Source organism: Alosa pseudoharengus, unplaced genomic scaffold (assembly GCF_046254945.1).
Source record: "Alosa pseudoharengus isolate Yale_2024_CS ecotype anadromous, Long Island Sound unplaced genomic scaffold, YU_APseudo_1.1 YU_APseudo_1.1_scf_1, whole genome shotgun sequence".
NCBI classification, from domain to species: Eukaryota; Metazoa; Chordata; class Actinopteri; order Clupeiformes; family Clupeidae; genus Alosa; species Alosa pseudoharengus.
The window spans coordinates 8,312,505-8,327,532 of NW_027468564.1; the positions used below are offsets into that span (position 1 = coordinate 8,312,505).

At 47.9% G+C, this 15,028-nt stretch overlaps 1 protein-coding gene across 1 annotated transcript in view; it reads left to right on the top strand.

The window, feature by feature from the left end:
• Positions 1-10,426, top strand: part of LOC143136303 (uncharacterized) — a 10,578-nt gene extending 152 nt beyond the window's left edge. Inside the window, exons 1-2 of the mRNA XM_076296952.1 lie at positions 1-9,131; positions 9,438-10,426. The exon at positions 1-9,131 is cut by the window's left edge and continues 152 nt beyond it. Coding sequence (XP_076153067.1) covers positions 501-6,674 — 6,174 coding nt within the window. The 5' untranslated portion in view covers positions 1-500 and the 3' untranslated portion in view covers positions 6,675-9,131; positions 9,438-10,426. The remainder of the gene's footprint in view (positions 9,132-9,437) is intronic.
• The last annotated feature ends 4,602 nt before the right edge of the window (positions 10,427-15,028 follow it).

Sequence of the window (15,028 nt, forward strand, 5' to 3'; positions counted from 1 at the left end):
TTGAGTCCTGTGTGTCTGTTTTACAGAAAATGTGCAAATTGCTAAATGGTTGATGTTTTTTGGTTTAAGGTTTTTCACCTGTAAATATCTGGGCTGCAAAAATTGAAGACAAATAAAAAAGGATAAAGATGGAACAGAGGCCTGGTTATTGAGTGAAACCCAGTTTAAAAGTTCAGTATTGGTACCGCCCTATCAAGTGAGGGTTAAGCACAGCCAAGAAGAGGAAACACTTGACAGTGAAAAACCGCTTCGAGCTGGTTGAAGAAACACCTACCAAGCCGAGGCAGAGCTCCTGCGGAACTGAGCCCACCCAGTGCTCCTACTAAGCCCACCCCACCTGACACGCCCGCCTGCAGCTGAGTCCACACGCCCGCCTGCAGCTGAGTCCACACGCCCGCCTGCAGCTGAGTCCACACGCCCGCCCGCAGCTGAGTCCGAGCCCGCAACTCCTGTCAAGCCAAGCCAAGCGTGCCAATTTAAAGTTCTTTCCAAAGCCCAAAATGGCTGAGTCAAAGTCTCTGCAGCAGTTAAAGAAAGAGAGAACGACTGCCAAACAGCGGTTTTCCCGACTGGCAAACTCAGTGCTGAGGTCTTGCAAGAAAATGTCGGCGGAAGAACTGGTGGAATGCTTCAGCAAGGTTGTGCTGGAGGCTGACCGAGTGATGGAAGCAAATGAGGAGTTGGAAATTGTCTGGACTGAGGAAGTGGAGCTCGCGTCCACCCCCAAAGAGGGCGAAGTACAAGACGTTAAAAAGACAACAAAAGAGGATGTAAGTGCAGACAGTAAAAAGACAACAGAAGAGTGTGAGCAAAAGCTTGAGGAGGTGGAGACGGCTGTTCAGAGGGTTCTATGGCAACATTTTGGCTACCCAGAACTGTCCCTAGCATTGGAGGCAGCGGAAAAGGAGTGCGAGCGGCTGGAGGAGAATAAATCTGGCCTGAAATTGGAGGTGTATGAATTAATGCTTTGCAACCTTGAGGGGCTGGTGAAAGCAGCAAAAGAAGCCACCCGGCGATGGACTCGCTGGGTCCCAGATGAAGAGCGGCCTGACTTTCAGCAGCGCATGAGGGGTGTGGAAGGTCAGCTACTTGACTTGATTTCAGGCAAAGCCACCCTATTACAGTCGAAGCTAGAAAATGAGGGGTCCCTAGGAGAAATCCCACACCGGTCACCTGCTATCAAATTGAGGCCAACAGCACTCCCGCAGTTTGATGGAAATAAGCGAAACTTCTACCTCTGGAAAAAAGAATGGGAGGCGCTCCAAGAGCAAGGGGAACCTACCCGCTCCAAGGAGGTGAGGAAATTCCAGCTGTTGGATAGCCTCGAGGAGAAGGTAGCAAGGGACCTTCGCCTGTCAACTTATGGAACGGCGGACGAAATCTTTCGTGTCCTTGAAAACCGTTTTGGAAACAAAACAGCAATTGCCCTGGAAATTGTTGAAGAGCTGCAGGCGCTGCCACCGGTGAAAGGTCACCAACCCAGGAAGATCGTGGACTTGATCCAGGTTGTTGAAAAAGCCTTGTATGACCTCAGCGGGTTAGGAAATACGGGCGCCCTGAAAAATCCACTCGTCACAAAGTCCCTGGAGAGCAAGCTGCCTGAAAGCTTAAAAAAGGAGTGGTTGGTCTATGTATCAAAAGGGGAGGAAGCCGGAGCACCTGAAGACAGGTTCGACCTGCTCCTTAAGTTTCTGAGAAGTCAGGAGAAAATTTACGAACAATTAGACCAATTAAGGGATGATGACCCCAGCAAGAGGGAGACAAGAATCCCACAAAAGCACGCTCGAACAAAGTCCACCCACTCCTCAAGCTCCCAAGCATCGTGTGTTGTCTGTGGAGAGAGGGGCCACGGGAGGAAGCTGTATTATTGCAAGAAGTTTAAAATGCTCAGAGTAGCAGAAAAGAAAGAAGCAGTCAGGAAACTTGGTGCTTGTGGGAGGTGTCTTGAGGTTCACGACAGCGATGCAGAATGCAAGACAACCTTTCTGTGCAAAAGCGATTGGTGTAAGAACATTCAAGGCCCGGGTCATCACTATTACCTCTGTCCCAAGGTTGGAAGCAAGGGAGATGGACTAAGGAGATTGAAGCCCAGCCCAGGAAGGGGCGAAGGAAGGGGCGAAGTAAAAAAGTACACAGAGACCCAGGAGGAGTTCCTGACAAGCCTGGCCCCCGACTTGGCTCAGCGGTGTCGAAATGTGTTCTGTAACTCTGTCTCAAAAACATTTAGTTCAGCCTTGACGGAGAACGGCCTTGAGGAGTTCCCAGTCATAATGATGATCCTTGAAGTCACTGCGAATGCTGGGCAGAAGATCGGTACCTTGATAGACTTGGCATCCGATACCAATTACATCACTCACGAGGCAGCAGGTGAGCTGAATTTGAGGAGTGAGGATGTCACGCTCACAGTCCATGGAGTTGGCGGGATGCAAGTAACAGTTGAGACCAAGCGGTATCTACTGAAGATCCGGGTCACAACTTCAAAGGGAACCCTGAGACCCCACCAGCTTGTGTGTTACGGGCTGGATAGCATTGCGGAAATCAATCAGCATGTGTCACCCAAGAGACTACAAAAAATATTTCCCGACATTCCCCTCCAGGAACTGGTCCGTCCCACTAAAATCAAGCTCCTCATCAGTCATAAAGAAGGCCAGCTCGTCCCTCAGAAGGTGCGCTCCGTCGGTGACCTAGTCTTGTGGGATGGTCCCCTTGGAAAAACAGTGGGCGGTTCTCATCCGGATCTTTTGGAAGATGTCACAGTCACGGCCCATGGCTCCAGAACGCATTTTGCACGCTCCATGCGGACAGCGGCTGCGGAGTATAAAGAAGTCATCTGTAATGGCTCAGCTCAACTGCCTTCATTCACCCAAGCCACTACGTGTGCTGCCGGCCGAGACTTCATGAACTGGTGGAGGTGGGATAGCATCGGGGCTGCCTGTGAACCCAGGTGTGGCGGTTGTAGATGTGGAAATTGTCAACCTGGGGGGAAGGAGATGACCATTTCTGAGGAGCGGGAGCTGGAGCAAATAAAGAGTGGATTAACATATGTAACCGGAGATCGTCACAGTGAGAAGCCGCATTGGCATGCAAAATACCCCTGGATGGAGGATCCGGTAACGTTGCCCAACAATAGGAGGGCTGTCGAAGCAACATTCCTGAGGACTGAAAAGCAGTTGGCAAGAGAGCCGGAGTGGAAGGTAGCCTACAAAATTCAAGTCCATGACATGGTTGAGCGGAACGCTGCTGTCAAACTGTCAAAAGAAGAGCTGGCAAGCTGGACTGGACCTGTGTGGTATATTAGCCACCTAATTGCGCCAAACCCCCACTCTGTTACCACGCCGGTCCGCCTTGTATGGAATAGTAGTCAGAGATTCAGGGGCCAGAGCCTGAACGACCTACTTATCAAGGGTCCAGATGTCCTCAATGACATCCGTGCTGTCCTCTTACGGTTCCGGCAAGGTGTTTTCGCTGGGCTAGGGGACATCAAAAAAATGTATAATTCTGTATGGCTTGAGGACCAGGAGGTACATCTTCATCGTTTCTTATGGAGAGACTCTGAGGAGGAGGACATTCAGGAGTATGCAATTACGAGGGTCAACATCGGAGATAAACCAGCGGGCTGCATCGCACAAGTCGCCATGCGTGAGACAGCGAATCTGCCAATGTTTAACCACCTCTCAGAAGAGCGCCGTGCGCTGGAACAAGATGCGTATGTGGACGACATCCTGACCTCGCACAATGACCTGAGCCAGCTCAAGCAAATAACAGCCAATGTTGAGCAAATCCTGGAAGCCGGCGGATTTTACATGAAGCCGTGGGTCTACTCAGGCCAAAGTGGGAGGCCAGGACCCAGAGACCTGGAGAGGGAAGAACCCTCGGTGATGGTCCTTCCAAACCAACTCTCCGAAGAGAACAATAAAGCTCTGGGCCTTGGTTATGATCCAGAGAGCGACAAACTTCGCTTGATGGTAGCTGTGAACTTCTCCAAAAAGAAGAAGAAGATGAGATTGGGAGAAAATCTGTTGAAAGATGAAATAAGGGCGCAAGTGCCAAATCCACTCACCCGTAGAGAGCTCCTAGGTCAAGTCTCTGGGCTGTACGATCCCCTCGGTCTTGTGACACCTGTCAAGCAGAAGGGAGCCATCTTGGTGAGGAGAGCTTTTCAAGAAGCGAAGGTCAAATATAGTCCATCAGAAAATACATGGGACGTACCTTTGTCCGAGGGCCTCCGGGAAGATGCTGTCTGCCTCCTTGAAGATTATGCTGATCTCGGCCAACTGAGATTCGTCAGAGCCTTGACCCCTCCTGACCCACTCGCCGAGCCCTGCGGTATCACATTCTCTGATGGTAGCGAACGCTCGTATGGCGCTGTATTGTACCTACGGTGGAAGTTGCCACAAGGCGTGACCGTACGGCTAGTCGAATCCAAGGCTAGGCTGACTCCTTTAGACCATAAGGGGGACGCTGTTAAGGCTGAAGTTTGTGGAGCTGTCTATGCTGCCCGTCTGAAGAAGTATTTCCAGAAGCATTGCAGAATTCGTGTGGAGAGGTGGTACCACCTCGTTGACAGCCAGACAGTCCTGGGAGCTGTCCAACGTGAAAGCTACGGATACCAGACATTCTTTGCGAATAGAATTGGGGAAATTCAAGGCAGCACAAACGTCCAAGACTGGTGGTGGGTTCCTGGGCCACTCAACATAGCGGATATCATCTCCAGAGGTGCAAGCCCCAAGGAGTTGGACGAAGGCACAGAGTGGCAGCTGGGTCCTAAGTTCCTAAGTCTCCCGGAGAGTGAGTGGCCAGTGAAGTCCGCCAAGGATGTTGCCGTTGAAGCAAGAGAGAACCTCACACGCATCCAAAAGAAGGCTTTTGTTGCTGCTCTTACCCGGGCTGGAGCAAAAAAAGAGCTCAGGCAGGATCCAACTTTGACCTCCGTGGATCTGCATAGGCCACCGGCTGGGGTTGCAGCTACAAGCCTGTTGGATATCAAGCGGTTCAGCAGCCTAGCACGAATGATAAAGTCACTAGCGCTCGTCTGGCGGGCGGCAAAGAAGTTTCTTCATGGCAAAGCCTGGGGAAGATCAAAGTGGGAGGCAGTCCCGTTGGCTGGCATCGTCACTGTGGCCGAAAGGGAGGACGCCTTCAGAGATCTGTGTCTAGCAACACAAGAAGGAGTTACCTTCCCCAGCACTACAACAGACCGGCTGGTCGTGTACAAGGACGAAGCTAGTGGGCTTCTATTGTGCGGAGGCCGAATCCAGTATTTCAGAGGAGACTGCTTGGCTGTTCCACTAATTCCCTTTGACACCTGGCTGGGGACTCTACTGGCACGCCAAAGTCATCAGGAAGGGCATGAAGGGGTTGCTGGGACTCTGTTAAGGATACGGCAGAAGGCTTGGGTCATACAAGGTAGAAGGCTGGCCCAGAAAGTTGTCAACCAGTGCATCCACTGCAGGAAGGCAAGAGCTCAAGTATGCCAACAAGTGATGGGTGATCTACCAGTGGAAAGGTCAAGACCCGCTGCGCCGTTCCAGTTTACATCTGTTGACTTGTTTGGACCATACCTGGTGAGAGATGACATCAAAAGAAGAGTGTCCATGAAAGTTTGGGGGGTCATCTTCTGCTGCATGGCGAGCCGGGCCCTACACATAGATCTTGCCAGTAGTATGTCCACTGAAAGCTTCCTAATGGCCTATCAAAGATTCGTTGCCATCAGGGGCCACCCCTGTAAGGTTTGGTCAGACCCTGGGACTAATTTTATTGGTGCAAGACCTCCTCTGGAGGACTTGTATACCTTTCTGCGAAGCCAAGATACAGCAAGCCTGGAGGAGTATGCTATAAAAAATGGGACAAGCTGGATGTGGAAAGTGCTTCCTGCCGATTCACCACATCGAAATGGAGCTGCTGAAGCTGCCGTAAGGGTTGCTAAGAGAGCTCTTCAGAGTTTGAGCAAGTCGGCAAACCTTACTTTCAGTGAGTTCCTCACAGCCCTCCATTCGGCAGCTAACCTGGCTAATGAGCGGCCTATTGATGCAAGAGTCCAGAGTCGGGAGGACCGGATTGAGTATGTAACACCAAACTCGCTTCTCTTGGGGCGAGCATCTCCCAGTGGTGACTTCAAGTCTTTCAACTTTAACAACTACCCCTACAAGCGTCTTCGTGAAGTTCAGGCCCAGGTTAACGAATTTTGGAGAGCGTGGTGCCAGCTTGCTGGCCCAAGTCTCTTCATCAGAACCAAATGGCACACCACAGAAAGAAATGTCGCTGTTGGGGATGTTGTTTGGCTTTGTGACCAAAACGCTCTGCGAGGTCAGTTTAGGCTTGGCAGAGTTGTCACAGTAGCTCCAGACTCAAAGGGCATCGTGAGAGATGTTGAGATCCGTGTCACACCGGGCAACTGTGCCTTAGTTCAGCATCAAAAGCCAGCGACCCAGTCCTCAGTTTCTGATGGCCGGGTAGAGAGGTCTAATGGAGTGATGCTGCACAGAGATGTTAGACGACTTGTAGTCCTTTTGCCTGTAGAGGAGCAGTCCCCGGAGTGTTTAAGTTCGCCTTATAGTTCTGCAACCTTTCCGTCCAAGTACAAAAAGGTTGAGTGGGAGGTGTCGCGGCGAACGCCCCTTCTCGTCGGGGGTCAGGCGGGACTAATTATCACTCACCTGTGTGCACTCAAGTAGAACAAAGATACGCACGTCTCCAATCCAAGCGGGATAGTTTGAACCGGCAAAACGCTAGTGCAGCGTGAGAAAGAAATACGTATTCTCATTGAGCTTTCCTGAAACTGTGCAGGATCGGGTACCAATTCAAAGACTGAACAGACAGCCGGTAAGATTGCGTAAATAATCAGACTTTGTTGCGAGTGACACTTGGTGATTGTTGTACGCTATCAAGGCGTTGCGGTGCAAGCGGAAAGAAACTGTGTTTGCGAGCTGTAGTATCTGTTTGTTGTAAATATTCACGTGGTAGTTTACGGAATGTATTGCGCAGATATTGGTTGGTTAATTTTATTGTAGTTTAATGTATTGTAAGCTCCATTGTATGTAATTGTAAGCTAAATGCAGTGATTTAATCCTGATATGTGTTTTGATACGTGGGATATTGTTGTACTGGATTGGTGGCTTGTAAAGACATGGTTTAAAAGTGTGCATAGTCGTATTTGCTTATAACATCCGTCAAATGGAAACTAAAAATATTTAATTGCCTAAATTGTAGTTCATGGGAGTGAATATGTATTGTAAATATTTATATGGGAGAAAAATGTGCTAAACTCACTGCTTGACTATTCAAACGCTTAGTGATTCATTGTGTTTGGTTACTCTTTTAATTCATTGTGCCTCCCGTAGTTTAGATCGTGATTTAATGTCCGTGATGAATTCAAGCTGAAATAATTCATGTGAAGATCTGTGATTTATATGTACATATGTGTCTAGAGTCAAGTTTGATAATGAATCATTTTTGAGTCCTGTGTGTCTGTTTTACAGAAAATGTGCAAATTGCTAAATGGTTGATGTTTTTTGGTTTAAGGTTTTTCACCTGTAAATATCTGGGCTGCAAAAATTGAAGACAAATAAAAAAGGATAAAGATGGAACAGAGGCCTGGTTATTGAGTGAAACCCAGTTTAAAAGTTCAGTATTGGTACCGCCCTATCAAGTGAGGGTTAAGCACAGCCAAGAAGAGGAAACACTTGACAGTGTTGACAGTTGACAGTGACAGTGACATGTGTGTGTGTGTGTGTGTGTTGATGTGTGTGTGTGTGTTGTGTGTGTGTGTGTGTGTGTTGATGTGTGTGTGTGTGTGTTGATGTGTGTGTGTGTGTTGATGTGTGTGTGTGTGTTGATGTGTGTGTGTGTGTGTGTTGGTGTGTGTTGATGTGTGTGTGTGTGTGTTGATGTGTGTGTGTGTGTTGATGTGTGTGTGTGTGTTGATGTGTGTGTGTGTGTGTGTTGATGTGTGTGTGTGTGTGTTGATGTGTGTGTGTGTGTTGATGTGTGTGTGTGTGTTGTGTGTGTGTGTGTGTGTGTTGATGTGTGTGTGTGTGTGTTGATGTGTGTGTGTGTGTTGATGTGTGTGTGTGTGTTGATGTGTGTGTGTGTGTGTGTTGGTGTGTGTGTGTGTGTGTGTGTTGATGTGTGTGTGTGTGTTGATGTGTGTGTGTGTGTTGATGTGTGTGTGTGTGTGTGTGTGTTGATGTGTGTGTGTGTGTTGATGTGTGTGTGTGTGTTGATGTGTGTGTGTGTGTTGATGTGTGTGTGTGTGTGTGTGTTGATGTGTGTGTTGATGTGTGTGTGTGTGTTGATGTGTGTGTGTGTGTTGATGTGTGTGTGTGTGTGTGTGTTGATGTGTGTGTGTGTGTTGATGTGTGTGTGTGTGCGTGATGCTCTCAACGACTATGCCAGCTTGTTCCTTCATGTCATTGTCGGTCGCTTTGGGCAAAAGCGTCTGCTAAATACTATGAACATACACAAACAGTATATTCAATCGGAGTGGCCTTACCAGATGGGAGAGGATGTGGACATTCAAACAATGAGACCTGTGTGTGTGTGTGTGTGTGTGTGTGTGTGTGTGTACGTGTGTGTGTGTGTTGCAGACATTCAAACAATGACACTCTTCCACTTCCTCACACATACTCACCCTGGCCAATGACTACGTCAGCAACAAAGCAGACTGTGTGTGTGTGTGTGTGTGTGTGAGATGTGAGGCATAGAAGTCATACTTTGTCCAGAAGGGACTGCATTTGTGCCCTTCATTCTAATGGTAGATTTGGGATCTTCTAAAAGTGTCTTATCTTTTTATTTTTTTTTATTTTATTTTAATATTCATGATTTACATTTAAATGTATTCAATTAGCAAACACTGTTGTCCAAAGTGACTTACATATGTCAACTATATTACAAGGGATTACGTTGTCCCCAGAGCAGCTTGGGGTAAGGGCCTTGAACCCACTATGTTAACGTTCCTTCATGCCATTGTCAGTCGCTTTGGACATAAGTGTCTGCTAAATACGGTGAACATACACTTAAACACAAACAGTATATTCAATGGGAGTGGTGGTTATTAATGATAATGGTTGTTTTTAGGCAATGTGATTTCAGTATGATCAATGAAAGTGGCTCCACCAATAACCTATGACTAGGTTCACTAGCCTGGTTAGCACCAGACCTATCAATTCCTCCTCTATGACTAGTTTCACTAGCCTGGTTAGCATCAGACCTATCAATTCCTCCTCTATGACTAGGTTCACTAGCCTGGTTAGCACCAGACCTGTACATTCCTCCTCTATGGCTAGTTTTACTAGCCTGGTTAGCACCAGACCTGTACATTCCTCCTCTATGGCTAGTTTCACTAGCCTGGTTAGCACCAGACCTGTACATTCCTCCTCTATGACTAGGTTCACTAGCCTGGTTAGCACCAGACCTGTAAATTCCTCCTCTATGACTAGGTTCACTAGCCTGGTTAGCACCAGACCTCATCTCGACTGAAATTGAGATTGGGTCTGAACAAGTTTCATTCACCTCCCATTTCCAAGGGGGCGTCACTAACGGACGCCAATCTGGACACAACTGGATAGACTTCAGAGCAATGAAAGAGATGACTTATGAAGAGCAACGGAATTCCATATGTGGTCTAAATCTGATACAGCTCTGATGTTTTGCAATGTGACGTGCAGTCTGAACAGTTATATCTGGCGTCAGTTTCCTCTATGGGGCAGCTGTGGCCTACTGGTTAGTGCTTTGGATTTGTAACCGGAGGGTTTGCGGTTCGAACTCCGACCAGTAGGAACGGCTGAAGTGCCCTTGAGCAAGGCACCTAACCCCTCACTGCTCCCCGAGCGCCGCTGTAGCAGGCAGCTCACTGCGTCTGGATTAGTGTGTGCTTCACCTCACTGTGTGTTCAGTGTGTGCTGAGCGAAAAATAAATGCAGAGACCAAATTTCCCTCACGGGATCAAAAGAGTATATATACTTATACTTGGGTTAGCTGTGTGTTACCGCATCACTCGATTGAAGTGATAAAGGTAGTCAGTCATTCAGTCAGCTGGGTTAGTTGTGTGCTGTGATTGTGTTCATTTGTCCTTTTGCACACACAACTGACACAATCACACAACATCTGAATCTGATATTGGCCACAATTAATAACAAAAACCAGCCACAACCAGGCAAAAAATCAGATTTGAGCATTAAGACTTATAGTGCGAACCTATTTATATCTTTGCACTCGGCCAAGGCCCATTTCTGCCCTTGCCTCTGGTATCAAGTATAAGAGGGAGTAGTTGCCTTTTTGTATATTCTCTATATATATATATGCATATATGCATTTTAGTACATGTGCCATGTCTTTGTAGATCAATGAAATGTTGTCTTCGGTTATATCAAACAACATTGCCTACTTCTCCTATTCCTTTCATAATAAAAACAACCATGAGATGTCAGTGGTGCCTGAATTTAATTGTCAAGACAATTGTCAATAACAGCTTACAGACACCAGGGGGAGCTGAGGTGCAGGCTGCAGCATCCGTACCATTATGTGGGTCTTACTGTACCACATGCATCCTGTCTGAAGGCAACCCCCCAAATATATATAATAGCCCTCACCTACACTCAACTTTGTGGAGTTAATCATAAAACTACATGCCTAAATTCAAAAGTTGAGTCCTTTTATCATAAGAACACTCACCTAAACTCAATGTACTGGCGAAAAAATGGATTCTGGCTTTTCCTGTAGCTTTATCCGTTTTCCCCCAGAGTTGAGAAGGCAGGTAATTCGCAGTGTTTTGACTCGCACCCAAAAATCCAACGAGATGGTTTTGTCCGAGAATATGCCGGTTTTATTACAAATAAAAATAAAATACAAACAAAAGATGCAATGAGATGCAGAAATGATAAGAGTCTAACTGCAAGACAATGTCAGCACAAGAGCAGCGTGTCAGGCAGGCGGCCTGCTCTTCTCCTGTCATGCGCAGGTGGCATCTCTTTTATCCAGGTTGGGCGGCACCAGTTACCACCTAAAGGGGGTGCACCCTCACAAAATGCACAAAAACAAAACATGAAAGAAACTTAAATGTGGCTCCTACACACCGGCCCCTAATTGTTCTCCAAGAATCAATTATTTTACAACATACAAAAAAGGAGCCAAGTAATAAAGTATCCATTATCCATGTCTAGCAAAAATAGGACAGTTCCAATAAGGTAAGTATGCAAGTCAATCAAAGGCAAGTATGAAAAGGTAAGTATGCAAATTACATAAAATGACTAAAACACTACTTCCCTATATAGTGTTATCAGGGACATCATTGGAGTCGTCATCAGGATTCCTCGTCAGCCTCAAGGATCCGGCACAATTTGGTGATGGGCCTCTCAAGGACTGACGTCTTAGTCTTCAACTTCACAGACCTGACCAAGCCTCTTGAATCTGATGTCGTCTCCAGGACTCTTCCTAATGGCCAGGACCCTCGTGGAGCAGTTGGATCGACCACCAGGACGAGGTCTCCGATGTTGAAGTTCTTCTTCATGCCTGTCCATTTCTGCCTCTCTTGGAGCAGGAGAAGATATTCTTTCGTCCATCGGAGCCAGAAGAGATCGGCCATATACTGGACCTGTTTCCAGCGCTGCTTGGCGTAGATGTCGGACTTCTGAAAGACTCCAGGGGGCAGCGTTGGCATGGTCTTCATCAAAAGGAGATGATTGGGGGTCAGCGGTTCCAGGTCATGGGGGTCTGAGGACACTGTGGTGAGGGGGCGGCTGTTCAGGATTGCCTCCACCTCACAGAACAGAGTTTGAAGGCCTTCATCGTCTGTGGTTTGCTGATGCAGAGTGGAGTTGAGTACCTGCCGGACGGATCGAATGAGTCTTTCCCAGACCCCGCCATGGTGTGATGCAGCTGGTGGGTTAAAACTCCATGCAATGCCATCAGGAAGCAGGGCGTCTTGAATCTTCTTCTGATTGAGAGACATCAGGGCCCTCTTCAGCTCTGCTTGCGCACCCACCAAGTTCGTCCCGTTGTCAGACCTGATGTGCTTGACTTGGCCTCTCCTGCACACAAATCTTTTGATGGTGCTCCTCCCTCGTCTCACCTCAATTGGGCCAAAGTAGTCCAGTCCTACATTGGTAAAGGGTGGAAGGTCAGGTAGGATTCTTTCCAGCGGCAGGTCTGCCATTTTCTGCTGACCTACTTTGCCTCTCACACGGCGGCAGGTGACGCATTTGGAGAGCACCTTTCTAGCTACGGAGTTACCCTTTTTAATCCAGTACTTCTTGTGGAGTTCCGAGAGCATGTGGTTTCTGCCACTGTGTCCACTGCGTTCATGAATGTGTCGAAACAACAGCACTGAGATGTGTGAATCTGTGGGCAAGATGCAGGGGTGTTTAGTATCATCTGGCATTGCGGATCTGTGTAGTCTGCCACCTACCCTCAGGAGGCCATCATCCAGTACAGGATCGAGCCTGCAGAGCTTACTGCTGTTGGATACTCTGGGAGGTGTCATCTGCAATGTTGAGAATTCAGGAGAGAAAACTTGTCTCTGACTGTAAATGACAACTGCTCTTTCTGCATCTGCTAGATCTGTCACAGTTAGGTGCTGTTCAACACGGGGCTTTAAGTCTACCACCTTTTGGCTCGACTGTGACCTGTCGGAGTGGGTGAGTGGGGCAAACTCTTTTCCTTTTTCAATTTTCCTCATCAAATTTCTCTTCAGCTTGAGGTACCAAGCTACAGCCTTTAAAAGGCTGATCCAGTTTGAGAAATGCAAAATAAGCTGGTCAGTAGGGGTTCTAGATTTCACCATGGTTGTGAACACTGTAGTGGTTCTCCTAACCTCTGGATCATCTTGAAGCATGGGGCCCAGTGCCTGCACTACTGGCCAACTTTCCTCTGGTTTCCATAGAAACTCCGGAGCATGAATCCATCTCCTCTGCTCCATGAACCTTTTGGCATTCAACCCTCTGGATGAGTCGTCGGCAGGGTTGTCTTTGCTGCCTACATATCTCCACTGTGACAGCTCTGTGTTGTCTCGAATGAATGAAACCCTGTTTGCCACATAGGTTTTAAACCTGGCTTGATCATTGGCGATGTACTTAAGCACCGTTTGGCTATCTGTCCAGAAAACTGAGGGCTCTAAGTCAAGGTGCAATTCTTTCCTCAGCATTCTGTCCACTTTGACTGACAGAGCAGCAGCCGCCAGCTCCAGTCTTGGCACTGTGATGTTTTTCAAAGGGAGCACTCTAGACTTGCCAAGTACAAAGGTGACATGCACTACATCTTTCTGGTTCACCTGTCTGATGTAGCTCACAGAGCCATAGCCACTCTCACTAGCGTCTGCAAAATGATGCAGTTCGGCACACCTGGTCACTCCGAAGCCCTCTGGTTTCAGACATCGCTGCACACTGAAGCCTTTGATCATCTCCAAGCTGTTGGTCCATTCCATCCATCGCTTTGATATGGCCTGTGGCAAAGGCTCATCCCATCCAAAGCCCGCCTGACAGAGCTCCTGTAGCAGCTGCTTGGCAGGAAGAATGAGAGGGGCAAGAAAGCCAAGAGGGTCAAAAACAGAGCTGACAACAGACAGTATGCCTCTGCGTGTATGTGGCTTTTGGCTTAGGTTGATGTTGAACTTGAAGCTATCTGAGTCTACACACCATTGCAGTCCCAATGCTCTTTCAACTGGCAGGCTGTCTTTGTCAAGATCAAGTGACTTAAGGTCTTTGGCTCTGTGCTCTTTGGGAATGGATGATAGCACTGCACGACTATTGCTCACCCACTGTGTTAGCTGGAATCCACCTTTGCTGCACAATGTAGTGAGATCTTTTACCAACTGGATGGCATCAGACTCTCTGGACACTGACCTGGCACAGTCGTCGACGTAAAAGTTGTGCCTGATGGTCTTTATGGTCTTTGCTACCTGAGGGGGAAAACAGCTTTCATTGTCAGTGGCAGTTTTTTGGAGAGCATAGGTTGCAATACTTGGGGAAGACACAGCGCCAAAGATGTGCACAAGCATACGGTGTTCTTTTGGGGTCTGACTGGTGTCACCTTGTGGCCACCAAAGGAATCGCAGGTAGTCAACATCAGACTTTGCCACTCTGACCTGGTGGAACATTGATTTGACGTCAGCCATGATTCCAATGGGCTCTTTGCGAAACCTCATGATGACTCCAAGGAGAGAGTTGGTGAGGTCTGGACCCTGCAGCAGTTCAGTGTTGAGTGACACACCTTGGAATGACGCAGCACAGTCAAACACTACTCTGAGTTTTTTCTTCTTAGGGTGGTAAACCCCGTGGTGTGGCAAGAACCAGGTTGTTCCTGGTGGCTGCACAAGTTCCTCCTGTGGAATTTCCTCAGCGTAGTTGTTCTCAAAGATGTCAGCGAGAAATGCTGTGTATTCCTGTTTGAACTGCTCATTCTTTGACATTTTCCTTTTTAGGCTGTACAGACGCTGTTCTGCCATTTGCCTATTGCTTGGCATGTGCACATTTGCTTTCCTGAAAGGCAGTCTCAGACTGTAGTGACCATTCTCCAGTACTGCCTCCTTCGCCATGTGTAGGAATGCCTTGTCCTCAACAGACATTTCAGCCTTTTCCTCCGCTGCATTTTCCTGGAAGTCCTGGTTGTACTGCGAGATTAGCAGCTTTTCCAGACTTGCAACGGAGATCCTATTGACGGTCACACTTCCTCCAGCACCAGCAGCACTTCTCAATGGCCCATTTACCATCCACCCTAAAACTGATCTAATTGCGTAAGGACCCCCATTTTGGATATTTATTACCTCCCACGGTTCAAGTAGGTGTGGAGCATTCGTGCCGATCAACAGTTCCACCTTTGAACTAATGGAGGGAATTGTGACCTTACCTAAGTAGGCCCAATGCGCCAGGTCACTTTGCTTGGGGATGCTGCTACTGGTTACTGGCATGTTCTTTTGGGTCAAGGTGTCAGGAAGATGGAAGAATGTGTCGCTGTCCAATGCTGAAATCTCCAATCCTGATATGACATGCGCTGAGACTGAGGTTTCCTGATTCATGGTGCGCAGAAGTATGTGTGT